General features: G+C 46.3%; 1 protein-coding gene across 3 annotated transcripts in view; it reads left to right on the top strand.

Annotated features, from left to right (window-relative positions):
- The window catches only part of IL15RA (interleukin 15 receptor subunit alpha), a 49,547-nt gene that overhangs the window by 18,743 nt on the left and 12,535 nt on the right, over positions 1 to 18,269 (top strand). For 2 of the 3 annotated variants that reach the window (XM_081227917.1, XM_081227918.1), the window contains exons 2-5: positions 7,197 to 7,391; positions 9,165 to 9,257; positions 13,121 to 13,315; positions 13,891 to 13,923. In XM_081227917.1, the coding sequence (XP_081084043.1) occupies positions 7,197 to 7,391; positions 9,165 to 9,257; positions 13,121 to 13,315; positions 13,891 to 13,923 (516 nt within the window). The remainder of the gene's footprint in view (positions 1 to 7,196; positions 7,392 to 9,164; positions 9,258 to 13,120; positions 13,316 to 13,890; positions 13,924 to 18,269) is intronic. The other variant, XM_081227919.1, reaches the window with a different exon arrangement.

Raw genomic sequence — 18,269 nt, forward strand, 5'->3', positions numbered from 1 at the left:
GCCAATGCAGGGGACATGGGTTCGAGCCCTGGCCCAGGAAGATCCTACATGTCGCGGAGCAACTAAGCCCATGCGCCATGACTACTGAGGCTGCGCTCTAGAGCCCGTGAGCCACAACTACTGAGCCCACATGCCACAACTACTGAAGCCCGCACGCCTAGAGCCCATGCTCTGGAACAAGAGAAGCCACCGCAATGAGAAGCCTGTGCACCTCAACGAGGAGTAGCCCCCGCTCGCGGCAACTAGAGAAAAGCCCCCACACAGCCACGCAGACTCAATGCAGCCAAAAATAAATAAAATAAATTTAAAAACATACAAACAAAAAAAAAAAAAAGAAAGAAAGTCAGGTGCTTGGCCCCTGCCCTGGACCTACTGACTCAGGAGCTCCGGGAAGAGGGCCCAGCACCCTGTGTTTTAACAGGCCCTCCAGGGGGTTCTGGTGATGAAGGCAGTAAGGAAGATGAAGGCAGTAAGGAGCAGAGTTGATGTAGCAGAGCAAGGCCTCCAATGTGGCCATGATGGAGACTAACGCTACAATCATGACCAACGTAGAAAGAGCGGAAGCACCACTACTGGCCCCAGGAAATGAGGAAGAAACTCTAAAAGGTGTGGAGAGAGGACAGGAAAAGAGGGGAGGTCGGCACCATGAAAACCACAATTAGGGAAATAATTAAAATTTTCCTGACCAAAAGGTAATCTTGGTCTGAGTTGTCAAGGGCTCATAGAGTTTCCTTCAAGAGGAAATCTCAAAGAAAGGGCCCCAAGTGCCACTCATCAGGTGGTTTTTCTTTGGATACTTATTTTTTAACTTATTTATTCCGATACAACCTCAAACTTACCATGAAGTTGAAAAGATAGTACAAAGACCTTCGGAACATCCTTTACCCAGATTCGCCAGCTGTTTACATTTTTCCCCATTTGCTTTACCATTCCCCCTCTCTCTAAATAAATCTACATTTATTATACACGTGCACGTTCTTCTGAAGCATTTAAAATTAAGTTGGCGACACTATGCTTCTTTATGCTTATATGTATCAGTATGTTTCCTAAGAACACATTCTCTTACATACCTTCCTAAAAAACAGCACTCTCACATAATCATAGTACAACTATCAAAATTAGGAAATTTAATCTTGACATAATATTATTATCTAATGCTCCGTCCATCTTCAAATTTTGTCAATTGTCCCATTAATGTCCTTTTTAGCTGTTTCCTTCCTAATTCTGGATCTAATCCAGGACCATGTATCACATTTAGTTGTCACATTTTAGCCTCTTTCAGTCTGGAACATTCCCTCTGCCTTTCTCTTTTTTTTTTGGCTGCGTTGGGTCTTTGTTGCTGCATGCGGGCTTTCTCTAGTTCCTGCGAGCGGGGGCTACTCTTCATTGTGGTGCACAGGCTTCTCATTGCAGTGGATTCTCTTGTTGCAGAGCACGGGCTCTAGGCATGAGGGCCTCAGTAGTTGTGGCACTCGAGCTTAGTTGCTTTGCGGCATGTGGGATCTTCCCGTACCAGGGATCGAACCCATGTCCCCTGCATTGGCAGGAGGATTCTTAACCACCATGCCACCAGGGAAGTCCCTCTTGATCTTTCTTGATCGTGAATACAGGCCAACTACTTTTCAGAATGTCCCTCAGTTTAGGTTCATCTGGTGTTTCCTCGTGGTTAGATTCCAGTTATGGATTTGGGGGAGAGAGACCACAGATGTGATGCTTGTGTCCTTGTCAGTGAATCGGATCAGGAGGGATATGACAGCTATTTGTCCAAGTGTTGGTGATGTTACTTGTGATTACTTGGTTCAGGTGGTGTTTGTCAGCTTTCTCCAATATAGTTACCATTTTCCCCATTGTAACTAGTAACTAATTGTGGGAAGATTCTTTAGGACTCTATGTACCAGTCAGGATTGTGGTCCTAAGAATCTAAGAAGAGCAGAACCACCTTGTGCAGCTGTGGGAGCCGGTTACCATCTAGGTGAGCTGCTCCTTCTATGTCTGGAGCCAGAGCCTCCAGGCCACGGTCTGAGTGGGAAGATGGTCATAAAGTGGGGGAAGCAAGAGCCACCTGGGAGCCGTGAGGCCAAGCTGGATCCCATGTTGGTCTTTCACCTTCCCTCCGAGACTCCAGCTTCCACGAGGAGCGTGTCCAGCAGAAGCTGGTGCTCCTCATCATGGCAGTAGATACACACCTGGCCCAAAGGCAGGAGAAGCTGCAGCAAAGAGTCACGGGGCTGGAGGACCTGTTTGGTCACCCAAGGGAGCCTGCAGATAAGTGACAGTGCGTGAGCGGCAGCGGCCCCCGTCTCCCAAGTGCAAAGGAACATGGATGCTCCTGCCCTCCTTCCAGGTTGAACATAAAACCTTTGTTTTGTCACAGGCTAACTGGACACCGTGCAGGGAGGGGAATTTAGGGCGTGTGTGTCCAGCTCAGCTAAACTGACGCAGGGCAAATCTGCCACACTATGTAAATACTATGTCCCTCATTTTTGCATCCATTGTCCCTTTTTCTTATTCCATCATCCTGTCTATATTTATTAGTTAGCATTATACTGAAGGCTTTCTCTTCTCCCCTATTTAGTTCTTAGTCCTTTATTTATTTATATTAGCACAGACGAGTTTTGTTTTATTTTATTCCTTAATCTGTTAGTATATTTGTTTTGACACTCAGATGGTCCCAGATCGGCCAGCAATAGCCAGTTCAACCTGGCCACCAAATCCTTTTGACATGTTGCCATCATTCTCTAAGCCCTTCCCTACTTTCTGGTACCAGATATTCCACGCTCACCTTGTGCCTTCCCTCTCCCGGCCCCGGGTCAGCCTTTTCTCCAAGAAGCTGAGTTTCCTTTTAGCGGAGACCAAGATCTTGGTACTAAATATGTTTTCTGCTTATATGTCATTGCTTCCAGGCACTGTCAGAGGACACAGGTAGCGTGTGCGCACACACTCACGTGTACACACAGAATCACAAATACAAAGATGTGTACACACACACTATGATTACATCCTGACACCTCCAACCCCAATTCTATCCCAGCAACACAGGGTGCATTCCAGTCGTCCCCCCCCCATTTCCATAGTTGTAACTTCTTCCTCCAACAGTGAGGACCCTAGGTTGACTTTGTCTTACTCACTGATGACTGGTTCCAGTAGAGAATCAGGAAGAAAAGGAGGGATGACAGTGACTTCAGACCTTTGCCCTCAGGTTTAACAGCAGAGATGGGCTTGGGAGGAAAATCTACGGATGCTACAAGAAGTCACTACTCATTCACTCAGGATCTGGCCCAGCATGCTTTGCCTTGTAAAACAGAGGTCCTCAACTGTGTTCACAGCACATCTCCTGATCAGTGTGTAAAATTCACTGTTGCTCAAGTGAATATACCGGCAATGACAATGTTTGGCAGAAGGGGTGTTGAGCAGGGAGGGGTACTACCTGCTATGAATCTAAGGTGAAGCCAAACCACCACAGAGAAGACTGTATATTTACTGAAGGCTGTAAGAACTCTGAATTATTACATACGCCATAAACTTAGGTACTTTTATATGCAATAAACTATCCCACCCACATAGCAGCCAGCCCTAAAGGATGACCAAGTGAGTTACACATTAGCATGGATACCCTTATGCTGTGGCAGTGGCTCTTTATAACTTGCTAACACGGTTGCCATTGCCTCAATGTTTTAAATCCCCTTGAGTGGGAGGGCGCAAATGTTTTATTTCAGAGAGTGCCACAGACACTCAAAGTTGAAAGCTGCTGCCCTAAATGGAGGGGAGTATTTTAAGACTTAGAAGATGTAGAACAATTTGCTGGCAAAAATCCCAAATCTGAAAACAACACAGAAAACAGTGAAGACTGAAAAAAGGTGGCCGAGGAAAGATCAATAGATTCAGAACGTCGTTTGAGGGACTTCCCTGGTGGCGCAGTGGATAAGACTCCACGCTCCCAATGCAGGGGGCCTGGGTTCGATCCCTGGTCAGGGAACTAGATCCCATGTGTATGCTGCAACTAAGAGTTTGCATGCTGCAACTAAGGAGACCACGTGCTGCAACTAAGAAGCTGGTGAGCCACAACTAAAGGAGCCCTGGAGCTGCAACTAAGGAGCCCTCCTGACGCACCTAAGACCTGATGCAACCAAATAAATAAATAAATATTTTTTTAAAAAGAACATCATTTGAAATTAGAATCAGTGGATTAAGCTGAACTTGAGGACTACACAGCGAATAAAAACGTTTGGGAAGGGATTCAGGCGAAAGAGGTACAACTCAAAGACCAGATGGGAGAGAGAGGAAGATGAAGGAAGTAAACCTAAACAGCCAGATTTCTTCTCTTCACTATGAACTTTGTTCATACAAATTAGTAGGAAAAAATTTTTTTAGAAAACTGGTACATTGAAATAACGATTATCTTATGATCTCCTTTAAAAAAAATGAAAATGTTTGAGTCCACTATAGAAGCCCCGTAAGCGAAAAGAGAACGTTGTCACCATCAGGATGGAGTGATAAAGGATGGCAAGCTGTATGTTATAGTTTTAAAAATCTAGTATTAGACGTCAATGGGGCTTTAAAAGAAGAGTCAGGGGTTGGATTAAGAACAAAAAGCGAACAATCCATTTTCCCTCTTGAGACTAGGGAGACCAAAGTAAAGCCTGGAGTGACTGACCCACCGAGCTCAGGTGGGCTCCGGTATGAGGATGCTGACACCTCAGTGACAGAGCCTGAAGCAGGAGGGGAGGGTCTGACAGCTGCCCCAGCAGTGGGCTGGCCTGTCTGCAGGCTGCCGGGCACTTGACCGTGGATGGTTCCAACCACACTCTGAATCTGGAGATGGTTCCTTCTTTTTTTTGGTTTAAGATTTTTTTTTTTTTGATGTGGACCATTTTAAAAGTCTTTACTGAATTTGTTACAATATTGCTTCTGTTTTATGTTTTGGTTTTTTGGCTGCGGGGCACATGGGATCTTAGCTCCCCGACCAGGGATCGAACCCGCACCCCCTGCATTGGAAGGCGAAGTCTTAACCACTGGACCACCAGGGAAGTCCCTGGAGATGGCTCCTTGTGATTTTGATATCTAAAGAGGCCCACCTGGCCAGCAGGATGTGGCATAAGGGGTCCAGGTGGTGGTGACGCTGAGAGTCAGGTGAGTAAGTGTCCTGGTGATTCTGGCAGTCATTCTCTGACATCCAAACCTAGGCCAGCAGCTGGGGAGTGTGGAAATCCAGGGGATGCCCTCTGGAGGAGAAGATGGACAAGACCGGCAGAGGGGCAGTCCCTAGTCCAGAAAGCTAGGGTTCTGGACAGAGGCGGCCCAGTCCACAGGGAGGAGGTGAGAAAGATGGTGAAAGCTGCTATTTGGGGGGCCCGTGGCTAGTCAAAGCTGACCCCAGATCCTGTACGACCAGAGGAAGGTTCGGATTTCTAGGAAGCAGGCACAGGTTCTGTTGGGGTAAATCAAACAAGACTGGCTTGCTTATTCGAAGGCTGTAGAAGGAACTCAGCACCACCAGGACACACGGGTGAAGACAGAGACATTTTCCAAGGCAGATGAAGATTCATGTTCTGGAATCCAGCATCCTCAGCACGTCATGCAAAACTGTGGAAGATGGTCACATTTTCCAGACTCTGTCCCCCTCCGGGCGTAGCACAGGCTCTAATCTGGATAGGACACCATCTCATCCGGATAGGTGACTGAGCCCACCTCATCCATTTGGGAGCTGGGCTGTTCCCAGTACTCTCAGGTGGCTGAATCAGCAGACTTTCAGACTAGCACTGTCTGATCCTAGCCTGTTCCCAAACTCAGATATGAGAACAAAGGACTTCACTAGGTGTCATGCTAACAGCACTAGACCAGCTATGGAGCTGATTGCTGATCTATTCAGCATCTATCTACAGAGAGGTGCCTCGGAAATGAAATGAAGGTCCAGGATGGGGCAAACCCCAGGACACTGGTTTTAGCCATCAAGTTTCATACAAAGAAAATCTTAGGGTCTAAATCTTGCTCAAATCTTTCAACTTCCAACTAATTAGAAGGGGGCAATTATTAAGAAAACTTTAATTGTTCTAGTTCTTGCTCTTACCTTCTTTTGGTAACATTCTTCTGATAAAACGTATCTTATTTTTCACTCCACGTGCACTTTGTCACATCCACAGTCTGCTGGGAGTGACTTGTGTCTTGTCTCCCAAAAGCCTGTCCAGAATCCTCCCAAATGGCCTCACAAGTCTTCTCGGCTTCAATTTTACCCTAAGCTGCCCTAACTTGCCCAGAGAAAGGAGAAAATTCCTAGTTCTAGGATCTCCTACATTTTTCACATTCATTTAGCAGCCAAAGCACTGAATACCCACTACCCACCCTTGGCATGGTTTAGCCCTCTCTTGCCTTGTGGTCAGCCAAGGTTTCTGACTTCCTGTGGCAGGGTATTTTAAAATCCCCTCCCCCACTTTTTTATTATGAAGTATTTCACATATTTAAAACAGTATATAATATATACACGACTAATATTCTTCCAGTCCTCATCGGTGTAGCCTTTCATCTATGGCCAGTGGTTACCCTGCGGGGTCCTGGTTAATGCCAACAGCTATTCTGATTGTGGGGCTGAGGGAGGGCTTTCCTGAGGAAGCGATGTTGAACTAAGCTAAGAAGGGTGGCAGGAGATGGCCAGCCAGGAGTAGGCGGGGGAGGTGCATGGTGAGAGGCATGGGGGGACCAGAGGCCAGTGTGGCCAGAGGGAAGAGTAGCTGGAGAGGCAGACAGGGCCGGGTCCAGCAGAGCCTTGATTTTAGTTTTTATTCTAAGAGCAGTGGGCAACCGAGAAAGAGTGAAGTCATCAAACTTAAAGTCATCTGAAGATGATGCCGGCTGCCTTGTGGAAATGGATTAAAGGCTTGTAGGGATAGCAATCCAGAGGCTAAGAGATACTGAGGCTGGAGACTGATGGGAGTGGAGGGCAAGAGAGAGGGGTCTCTATTGATGACCCCTGGTATCTAGCTATGCTGAATGGCTGGTACTTGAGGCAAGATTCTGGACAGCTTCTAGACAGTGGGGGCCCTTCCTCAACATCTTCCACATGCTTGGAATCTGAGGTGTATCCCCAGGGGCCCCTACGATAATCCAGACCCCGACTATGAAGTTATTGACTACCACCCAAGTGTTCCCTCGGAGCAAGCTGAAATCTATTCACCTCTCCCCTCTCATCTGCACTTCTGCAGGCATCACGTGCCCAGCTCCCACATCTGTGAAACATGCAGACATCTGGGTCAAGAGTTACAACCTCAACTCCAGGGAGCGGTATGTTTGTAACTCTGGCTTCAAGCGTAAAGCCGGGACCTCCAGCCTGACCGAGTGCGTGTTTAACAAGACTCTGAACATCGCCCACTGGACCACTCCCAATCTCAAGTGCATCAGTAAGTGCACTGTCCCTCCGCCCCTTTTGCCAAGGCCACGCAGAGAGCAGACTGCAGTGTGGGCAGCAGAATGAGGTGGCCTTGACATCTGGGTTGAGGACTGAGACTAAATAAACCAATGGGCTTCTAAACACACCTCCGGGAGGTGGAAATACATGGGCTTTGGGGTCACACAGTTCTGGGTTCAAGTCCTGGCTCTGCCACTAAACCATCCGTGAGACCTGGGGTGAGGGCCTTAATGTCTTGGATCTCTTTGTTCCTAATCTAGAAAATGGAGCTGATGTCAACATTGTGGCTTGTAGGAGGATTAAGAGAAATCTGGTAAATATTAACTATTTTTACCTCAGTGCTTTAAGATCATAGAAGCAAGAATTTGGCTACAGACAAAGGTGTGTGCTCACAGCATGCTTGTTTCCCAGAGAGCATTTCCGATTCCTCCCTGGGAGACAGCCTGCAAGGAAATCACTCCCCGTTCTCCTCCCCAGAGAGCAGTGTGGAGACCCACAGAGCAGAGACCTCCTTAGCCCAGTTATCATGTCTGGGGTCCCGCCAGAGCTCAAGACTGAGTGTGAGGAAAGATCTCCAGAATCCCTTTTTTTTTAACCATCCACAGCTGGATAACCACACCAGAAGTCAAACAATCTTGGAGTGGAAGCCAATAGTGCTATTTTCAGGAATACTCAGCCCCGTACTCTAGAAAAGGAAAGGTTAATCTGTGGTCTTCCAAGAGAATGATGATTTAACAAACATTTATTGCACACGTGGTGCATGTCCAGCCGTGATACTTTCTCACGTAGTATTTGTGAAAATTCGCCACTCCTCTCTGGGGAAAGCAGACAAGCTGGGCTGTTCAACAGCAAACTCACAGCTGTGGGACTCCTTGAAAAGCCAGACTCCCTCTGGCTTTTTGAATGTGTACTGAATCTGTAGCGCTGAGATCGCCCTGTACCCCTTCCCCTCCCCCTGTGTGGCCACCATGCAGGCATCAGAGGCCGGGCAAGGAGGGAGCCTTCTGCTTGTTGCAGAGGAATAGCTGGGCTGGGAACATGGCGCCCACGGCATCCTGGGGCCATTGGAGGGATGAGCTGGGTGAGGACAGGTCTGAACAGTAACTTCAGGGAGAACACAGGTGTCTTCCTCGGTCTAGTCTGGGGACCCACTGGAACCATAGTCCAGGGGCAAAAATAAGGGCTTTCCACTGTAGGAAAAGTGACTGTTTCTTCAAAGTTCCAATTCCTCTAGGTGAATGAATCGAGGATGGCGAACTGAACAGGGCGGGGTGCAGGCGGAAGGGGAGAGGAAAGAAGGGGGTGAGACCTGGAATCGTAGACTTCTAGAACCCAAAGACTGGAGGAACCTTTAGGTCTCATCCCCAAAGCCCCCACCTTTTACCACTAACAGCTGCCTCCATTATTTTCCCCAACCTCTTGTGCCAAAAACAATCCCTTGAGTAATCATTTATTTTCCCACGCAAAAGCCAGCGTTATAAAGCTGAGCTGATATCGCTGCTATCATCCCAGCCAAAAATAAAACACGTGTGATACTTAACTTACGCAATCTTTTTGAAAGGCTAGAAAAAAATAGCGTGCAGTCTGTTTGCAACAGGAACTGCAGACTGATGCTTGTTTATCTCTTGTGCTTCTGGCCTAGCCTAGGGAGCCAGACGTGTCCACTTTAAATTTATATATTTATTTTTTATTTACATCCAGTTCTGAAGCCACACCAGGTTCCACCCTCAGGATCATAAACGCCATGTGGTTATCCTCTCTCTAGGAGACCCCTCCCTGACTCACCAAAGGCCACCCTCTACAGCAGCACCGACAGGGGTGACCCCAGAGCCAGACAGCCCCAACCCTTCTGGGAAAGGTAGGAATGTCACAGACTCTCTCCGGACTCTCATCCCCTGATGCCATCCGGTCCACAGAGAACCCTCAGATTCGTGGACCACTGCCAGGGTCCCACTACAAACACCTCTTATTCACGTCAAGAATGAGGATTGACATTAGTTTCATTTTCCCTTTTAAACCAAAGTAGCTTGATAGCCAGGCTTCACAGGTACATAATTAATAACGGTTTAAAATCCACTCTTTTTTTTTTATAAGAGAGATTCAGAGAGAAATAAAATAATTACCTTTCTTTATGATACTACTGACAAGGATATAAAGCTTTATATACTTATAAATAATTTGCCCAAAGCCCAAAACATAATAATTGCTAAAGTCACTTCAAGAAAAATAAGGAACTCTAAATCATTTAACTTTCAAAAAATATAGGTCATCTAAGTAAGCGTAAAAGACAGTGTGATGGAATAAAACAAATGTGAGAGAGTCGGGGGGGGTGGGGAGGTGTGTGAATTTCACACTGAAATTTGATTTTTAGAGTTTGATTTTTAGTTTCTCTACTTATTTATGTGGCACTAGGAAAAGTATTTACTTTCTTTGGGACACAGGTTTTTCCTCTCTAAAATAGTATTGAGAATACTACTTTGTAATATTGTTGTAGGCATTCATGTTAGATGTAAAGTCCCTTGCTCAGTGCTTTCTCACATAGAAAGACTTGATAAATGCTATCAATTATTTTGAACATAGAAAATTACTGGAAAAAAAACTAAACAGTAAACTTAGGAGATTTTCAATTCTTAAACACTCAATTATGTAATCATTTGCATTTAGGAAAATCTTGCTTATGATTGATTTATCTCCTCAATGACCAGGAAGATAATTTAGAAAGCCATAAATAATATTCTTTTGTCAAATATTTTCTGAATGTTTCATACCCATAGGAAATATAAATATTAAGGCAAGATAAAGTACAAGACGTGTCACATGGCAAAACTGCATATGGTTACTATCTACACTTAGGTACTCATAAGTTCCATAGTAATTTAGAATTTTTTTTCCGTAAATATTATTATTTTTTATTAGTTTCTGCTTTATAACAAAGTGAATCAGTCATACATATACATCTGTTCCCACATCCCTTCCCTCATGCATCGCCCTCCCTCCCACCCTCCCCATCCCACCCCTCCAGGCGGTCACAAAGCACCGAGCTGATCTCCCTGTGCTCTGCGGCTGCTTCCCACTATCTATCTACCTTACGTTTGGTAGTGTATATATGTCCATGCCTCTCTTTCGCTTTGTCACAGCTTACCCTTCCCCCTCCCCATATCCACAAGTCCATTCTCAAGTAGGTCTGTGTCTTTATTCCCGTTTTACCCCTAGGTTCTTCATGACATTTTTTTTTTTAATTCCGTATATATGTGTTAGCATACGGTATTTGTCTTTCTCTTTCTGACTTACTTCACTCTGTATGACAGACTCTAGGTCTATCCATCTCATTACAAATAGCTCAGTTTCGTTTCTTTTTATGGCTGAGTAATATTCCATTGTATATATGTGCCACATCTTCTTTATCCATTCATCCGATGATGGACACTTAGGTTGTTTCCAGCTCCGGGCTATTGTGAATAGAGCTGCAATGAACATTTTGGTACATGTCTCTTTTGGAATTATGGTTTTCTCAGGGTATATGCCCAGTAGTGGGATTGCTGGGTCATATGGTAGTTCTATTTTTAGTTTTTTAAGGAACCTCCATATTGTTCTCCATAGTGGCTGTACCAATTCACATTCCCACCAGCAGTGCAAGAGCATTCCCTTTTCTCCACACCCTCTCCAGCATTTATTGTTTCTAGATTTCTTGATGATGGCCATTCTGACTGGTGTGAGATGATATCTCATTGTAGTTTTGATTTGCATTTCTCTAATGATTAATGATGTTGAGCATCCTTTCATGTGTTTGTTGGCAGTCTGTATATCTTCTTTGGAGAAATGCCTATTTAAGTCTTCTGCCCATTTTTGGATAAAATCCACTCTTAATAGGCCAGATCACACTTTGTGATAGAAACGTAGCCTCAAGAACAGGGGAGGGTCTGAGGTTCTGAATGCCTTGCACGTCAGCCTTCCCAGGTCTCATGGGCGCTGGCAGAAAACCTGACCCTCCTGGGTCAGAGATGGAGGACTTTCCTACCCAGCACCACAGGCAGCAGGACCGGCAGCAGGTTTCATCAAGTCCCTCCTCCCCACATGCCTTAAGCAGGCCTAAAAAGATGCCCGTACGGGCAGCCTACGTCACTGGAGGGGAAACCTGAGCAGGTACCTGAGTGTTTCACTGCTGGCATGAACATGTCTGCCCTGTGTTCCAGGGGGAGGCACCGTCTCCACCTTCCAAGGCCATCTAAGCATCCTTGAAAAGATGGTGCCAAGAAAGGGCCGTCAGTGCCCTGCTGGCAAGATGTGCAGAACCGGGAGAGAGCCACGCAGAGCCCTCTCCCAATAACCTGTGATTGCTTTAGTCAGACGCTTGCACGAAGCTGCCAGGGTTCTGCATTTCCACCGAGTCTTAGGTAAACTCTACCCCAATTTCCTCAGCACTGTCCTGATGTTAAGAAAATCCGAGCTCTTGGAGGCTGAACATCCTGGGACAACGTGCGCTGTATCCTCTAATACCCTCTCTTGACTCCTGGTTTTCTGTGGCCCATTACCCACTGTGAGGCTTTTCCTGGTCCCCGTCTCCTCCTTTCCCTCCAGGCACAGCCATCCCACTGTGGTTGACGGTGCTGCTCGGGCCGCCTCCCTGGAAAGCCGGTTCTTAACCGTGGATGCTCGTTGAAATCTCCTTGGATCTCTGGGTGGTCTGGGGAGCATCTGGGAATTAGAGTTCTAGAAGCTCTCCTGGGGACCCTTACTTAGGTGCGCAAGGCTGAGAACCACTGCTGAAGGGAGGATGGAGAGGCGGGAGCAAGGTTTCCTCCCAGTTACTTAGCCGATCAGAAACGGAAGGAAGGGGCTGGAGTACCCAGAATCCCTTTGGTCCAAGTCACACCTGGTTCGGGTGGCCTCCCTCAGCCTTGCCTTCATGCCCCAAACACTTGGCAGACGCAGCTGCACAGTGAAACCTCAGACATGAGATTGATCTCCCAGGTGGGCGCCATGGCCACGGGTGCCCACCCATGCTCTGCCCAGGTGGCTGGGAGAGCATGGGAAGCGGCCCGACTCTATGGCCCAACAGCCCGGGATGTGGGGCTCACAGCCACCCTTGCGCACCCTCTGCTCCAGGGCTGGGCTCCTAAGCACCGTACTGTCACAGTGGAAGACCCATTTTTCACAGAAAGAGAACAGCAGAGTTGTGCCACCACACTTTACACTTTGGGGCAGCTGTTGGCCAGTGAGGGATGGGGAGGTAAAGGACCTAAACACAAGGCAGGTGGCCCACCCTCCCCGAGATGGGGGCCAAGCCAGGACACGTCCCTCAGGGCAAATCTCAGGTTTCCCTGATTTCAAATGTTTTGTGCAAACATGTAAAAAGTAAACTAAAATCAGCATCCCAATGTCTTTTGGCCCGTACAGTTCCACTGTTTATCTGAGCTGGGTCTCCTAGTAAACACTTCTCTAGTGCCTGGTTCTACTCAGATCTTTGGGATGGTTAGTTTATGTGCCCCATGATAAATAACCATAAATCCTCTAGCATCCTCAAAAGCCCCTTGGCCATTCCAGATGGATGAAGATGTTACCCACTCAAGGGGTTTTCCCCCAGAGCTGTGGAGGAGTTTGCTGGGGGCGGGCTGGCCGGGGCAGGCTCACGAGAGCCGGTGTTAGTACACTCTCTTCCAAAGCCGAGAAAAGACACCGTTCTCAATATTTTCATTGTCCATGTCTTGCACTTCCCTGCAGAGCCAGCTTTTACTTCCAAGTCAGACACCACAGTGGCCACAAGGCTGGCTACTGGACCAGGCTCCAGGCTGATGCCATCCAAAGCTCCTTCTGCAGGGACCACAGGGGTAGTCAATAATGAGCCCTCCCAAGTGCCAGCTCAGACAACAGCCAAGGCTCCAGAACACACCACCTCGGCCTCGCAGGACCCGCCCGGTTAGTGCTGGCTTTGCGTGCTGGAGGAGAGGGCAGCTCCCACAGGCTGCTTCTGGGTCGCAGATCCTGAGCAAGCCGATCGCATCACACCATGCAAACCAAAGTCAGGATGACTGAGCAACCCTCTGCCTCCTGCTCTCTGCCACAGCCTTGGTTCTCTGTGCTCCACCCTGGCTCAGCTCAGCAGGGAGAGAAAGACTGTCTTCTACATGTGACAAGCCTCCCCATATTAATTCCCATGGCAGAGCCTTTGCCAAGAATCAGAATAAGATCTTCCTCCTCCCGACATGGGAGGCCAGAGGAAGCTTTCCTTGATCTGGAATCACAATGTGTGGGATGGGGGAGCGCTCGGTAATCAGCATCTTCTCTAAGAGCATATCTGATTCTTAAGCATGGCCCAGCATCAATCAAATCAATGACCCTGGTTCTGTGCTAAAGTGAGGCTGGTTTTGCTAGCCGTGACTCTCTCAAGGCTTTAAGATGGGAGCCAAATTGTCCAGGATTTCTCTTGCTTAGTGAGAAATTAGTGCCTTTAGGACCATGGCAATAACTGAGCTGCAATCTCTTCTCTGCAGGTGCATATCAGTACAATCCCAGAGCTGTGACCGGTAAGTATTTTCCTTTGTCCTGGTGGTGTTTATGCTCAGGGGATCTCAGTGCCAGGGTGCTGGGTGGACCTGGCTTATGCCTGCTGTCCCAGCATGGTCACCAACAGCTGCCTCTTTCACTCTCAGAAGTGCCTCTGTTTAGGTAAGTTACATGATCCTCCTGTTTATGGAATTCTAGCTTGGCTATTTATCTTTTTTTTTTTTTTTTTTTTTTGCGGTACGCGGGCCTCTCACTGCTGTGGCCTTTCCCGTTGCGGAGCACAGGCTCCGGACACACAGGCCCAGCGCCCATGGCCCACGGGTCCAGCCACCCCACGGCATGTGGTCTCCTCCCGGACCGGGGCACGAACCCGTGTCCCCTGCATCGGCAGGCGGACTCTCAACCACTGCACCACCAGGGAAGCCCTTGACTATTTATCTTAATGTTGGTAGTTTCTCACTGTCAGGCTACTGGCGTAGGAGACAGAGTTGGTGCATCACATTACGCTGCCATATTCATTTAGTGCACCAGGAGTAAAGGGTTTATCTTTCAGACTGTATTATACCTCTCATCTTTCATAGCTGAAATACATTTGCTGCAGTTTATATGCTCAGCCTTTAACAGGAGCTACCCCTATATTATGTCATTCATCTATTCAAACAATATAAATTGAGTTCCTATCCTGTGCCAGATATGGTCCCAACGAAATGCAGATTTCTCATTAAAAAGCAAATGGCACTTTACATGTCCTTCAGCTTATGGAAGGTTAACGGTTTAATTTGATCAATTAAGTATTTATTGATTACCCACTCTGAACCCAGCAGAGTGCTCAGTACCGGAAGAAACAGAAAAGAAACCACTGCCCAGGAATAAGGAATTGACATTCTCACTTCAAAACTACCTTCAGCAGATGCAGGCACAAGGCACATCAAATACACTACCCCGCGGCTGAACTAGTTTGCAGGGACCGCCAAGAAATGACGATTCCCTGCATGTTCACAGAGGACACATTTAAAATTGAAGTAGTTGACTTACAACATCACATTAGCTTCAGGTGTACAGCATAGTGATTCAGTAATTTTGCAGATTATACTCTATTTACGTTATTATAAAATAATGGTTATAATTCCCTGTGCTGTGCAGTATATCCTTATTGTTTATCTATCTTACGTATAATGTTTTGTATCTGTTAATCCCTTACCCCTAATTTGCCCCTCCCTCTTCCCTCTCTCTTTTGGTAACCACAAGTTTGTTTTCTCTGTGAGGCTGTTCCTGTTTTACAAATACATTCATTTGTATTATTTTTTTAGATTCCACATATGTGATATCATACAGTATTTTCTCTTTCTCTGTCTGACTTATTTCACTAAGCATAATATTCTCTAGGCCCATCCACACTGCTGCAAATGGTAGAATTTCATTTTGTTTTTTTATGGCTGAGCAATATTCCATTGTATATATATGTACCACCTCTTTATCCATTCATTTGTGGATGGACACTTGGGTTGCTTCCATGTCTTGGCTTGGAAAATAGTGCTGCTATGAATTTTGGGCTGCACGTATATTTTCAAATTAGTATTTTCATTTTTTCCAGACATATAGGCAGGAATGGGATTGCTGGATCATATGGTAGTTCTGTTTTTAGTTTTTTGAGGAACCGCCAGACTGTTTTCCATAGTGGCTGCACCAATTTACGTTCCCACCAATAGTGTAGGAGGGTTCCCTTTTCCCTGCACCCGCTCCAGCACTTGCTATTTGTAGACTTGTTGATGACGGCGTGAGGTGATACCTCATTGTGGGTACAGAGGACCCTTTCATCACCCACACTGAACAGTGGCCACTGGCCACCTCGGCCGCCTTCCCCACTGTAGACCCAACATCACTGTAGGTTGAAGTCAAGGTGGGGGCTCCTGGCCCTTCTGGGCTCCTGTGCAATCATCCACCTTTTCTCCCCTCTTTCCTCTGTCTTGCCAAATCTCTTTTCCTTTTTCTCCAATCCATGCGCCCCCTAGGAAACACAAAAGGGTGGAGAACGTGGCAGTTGATATATTAATCCATTGTTTTGGTGATTCTGGTTTCTTTACTAAATTTGCCTGGAAATAACTGAGGAAGAGGCCAAAGGTCTGAGTTCAAATGGCTGAATTCAAATTGCTGTGTTATATCATTGGCTCAGGGGCGCTCTTCTCACTTGAGTTTGAGTCTGCAGTTTTTATTCTCAATAAGAAGAAACAGAAAGCAGCATTGTGAAAGTGGAACTATAGTTAACATCAGCTTGCCTTTTCCAATAAATCTCTCCATGAACAGTAAATGCATGCCAACCTGATTAGTCAACATGAAGGAATAGTTTAACAGAGTCACATAAAAAAAATTTGTCTTTTAGTCATAATGATGATTAATGTTAAGTCTAAAAACTCAAAACAACTTCCACTAATTTCCCATGTTTTCCATTACTTTTTTTGGAACAACTTTTCTATGCTTACTTTTATTTACTTAGGTGCAACTAGTTATGTTTCTGTAACTTTAGTGTCTCTTTTGATTACAATATCATTGCAAAAATATCAGAAAAAAACTTTTTAAAAAAGAAAATAAGGTTATCTACAATCCTAAAGTGTTACCTAATACTTTGGTATATAGTTTTCAAGACTTTTCTGTGCGTATGGATACACACATGGCTTACTGGAAATTTTTTTTTGTTTTTATGTCAACCAGCTTTTTTTTTCTTTTCTTTTTTTTTTTTTTTTTGCGGTATGCGGGCCTCTCACTGTTGTGGCCTCTCCCGTTGCGGAGCACAGGCTCCGGATGCGCAGGCTCAGCGGCCATGGCTCACGGGCCCAGCCGCTCCGCAGCATATGGGATCCTCCCGGACCGGGGCACGAACCCGTATCCCCTGCATCGGCAGGTGGACTCTCAACCACTGCACCACCAGGGAGGCCCCAACCAGCTTTTTTTACTTAAGACATTGTAGACATCTTTCCACATTAACAAATGTAGATTTCATAGTTTTAAAAAGCTGAATAATATTCCATTGTGTGGGTATGCCACATTTTATTTAACTAATTTTCTACTGATAAGAGATTTAGATTAACATTTTTAAAATTATTTTAAACAATACTTTAGTGAATACTGTATACGTAATTCCTATTTCCTTAGAATAAATTTCCAGTAGTGGACTTAGAGAGTCAAAGGAAACGGTCTTCTCCAAAGCTTCTGTTACACGTGCTAAGTGCCCTTGAGAAAAACTTCATCCATTTCCTCTTCTACCCTGCAGAGAATCTGGGTATTTCCCCTCATCCTTATATTTAGCTGTTTTTCAGGAAAGTTCTATTTTTAAGGCCATGTCATGGGTGATTCATCCTTGTACACACGGCTGTGTGCTGTCCGTATAGGTGCAGGTCTGAAAAGCTCAACAGTTCAGGAGATGAATGTGCCTCCTGGTCCACAGTGAGATTCCTGGGTCCCCAGACGTTCGGGGCTGTCATCTTACACACAGGGCAATAGGCGATTTTTTTGCAGGGAGATTTCACAATAGTAAGGCAAACTGGCCAAATCTGCTTGGCGCTTATGATTGATACAAATGTTTTAAAGATAGTTCTGTTCAGCTTGCCCTCAGGCTCAGTCCTCTCGCTTCCATGTGAAGATCCCACCCTCCCTAACAATCTCAAGCCATCGTGCCTGGGGCCTTCCACCCTCAAGTCCCCCTCCCAATGCTGGTCCTTTCACCCCCGACGAAACATGTGTTCCCCTTTTCCTAAGCTGTTACCTTATTCTCTTCTAATCTGTAACACCTGCCTCATGACACCCTTCTTAACACCACCGTAAATAGCTGCAAATAAAAAAACATAGTAAAGATGAAATTGGAAGAAAAATGGCACTGCCTGCTATTGTTTCTAAATCAGGATTCTGTGAAGGTGGAGAAAAGGGGGACGTTGTGGTGGGGACAACCGAGGAGGATCACTGCCCTATTTCCCCACCTTCGGGTTTAGCAGCAGCTTCCTCTCCTCCTGGGGTGCTGGTGCCCTCGCCCTGATGCTCACGCCCAGCTTCTGATCGTTGAGGCCCTTACTTTCTCCTCCGGCCTCACTCCCGTCCCTGCCCGGTCACCCATGCCACGTTGATCGGGAAGGACGAGGATGCAGATAATGCGAATGGGGACGGTTTGAACTGGCAGTGTTGGTGGGAAAGGAGTGTCCTTTGTGCCCAGACGTAGAATAGGCTGAACAGGTGGACCTCAGGGAACTGTTAGTAATGGTAAGCTGGCTAGGAAGGCATCTGGATCTCGCTGCAGGAATGTAAACTGTAAAGAATTTTCAGTCTCAGAAACAAATCTGCTGCCGGGCCTTCGAGCTCAATGCCAACTCAATTCTGC

This window comes from Mesoplodon bidens (assembly GCF_964165515.1).
Source record: "Mesoplodon bidens genome assembly, chromosome: 3".
Lineage (NCBI taxonomy): Eukaryota > Metazoa > Chordata > Mammalia > Artiodactyla > Ziphiidae > Mesoplodon > Mesoplodon bidens.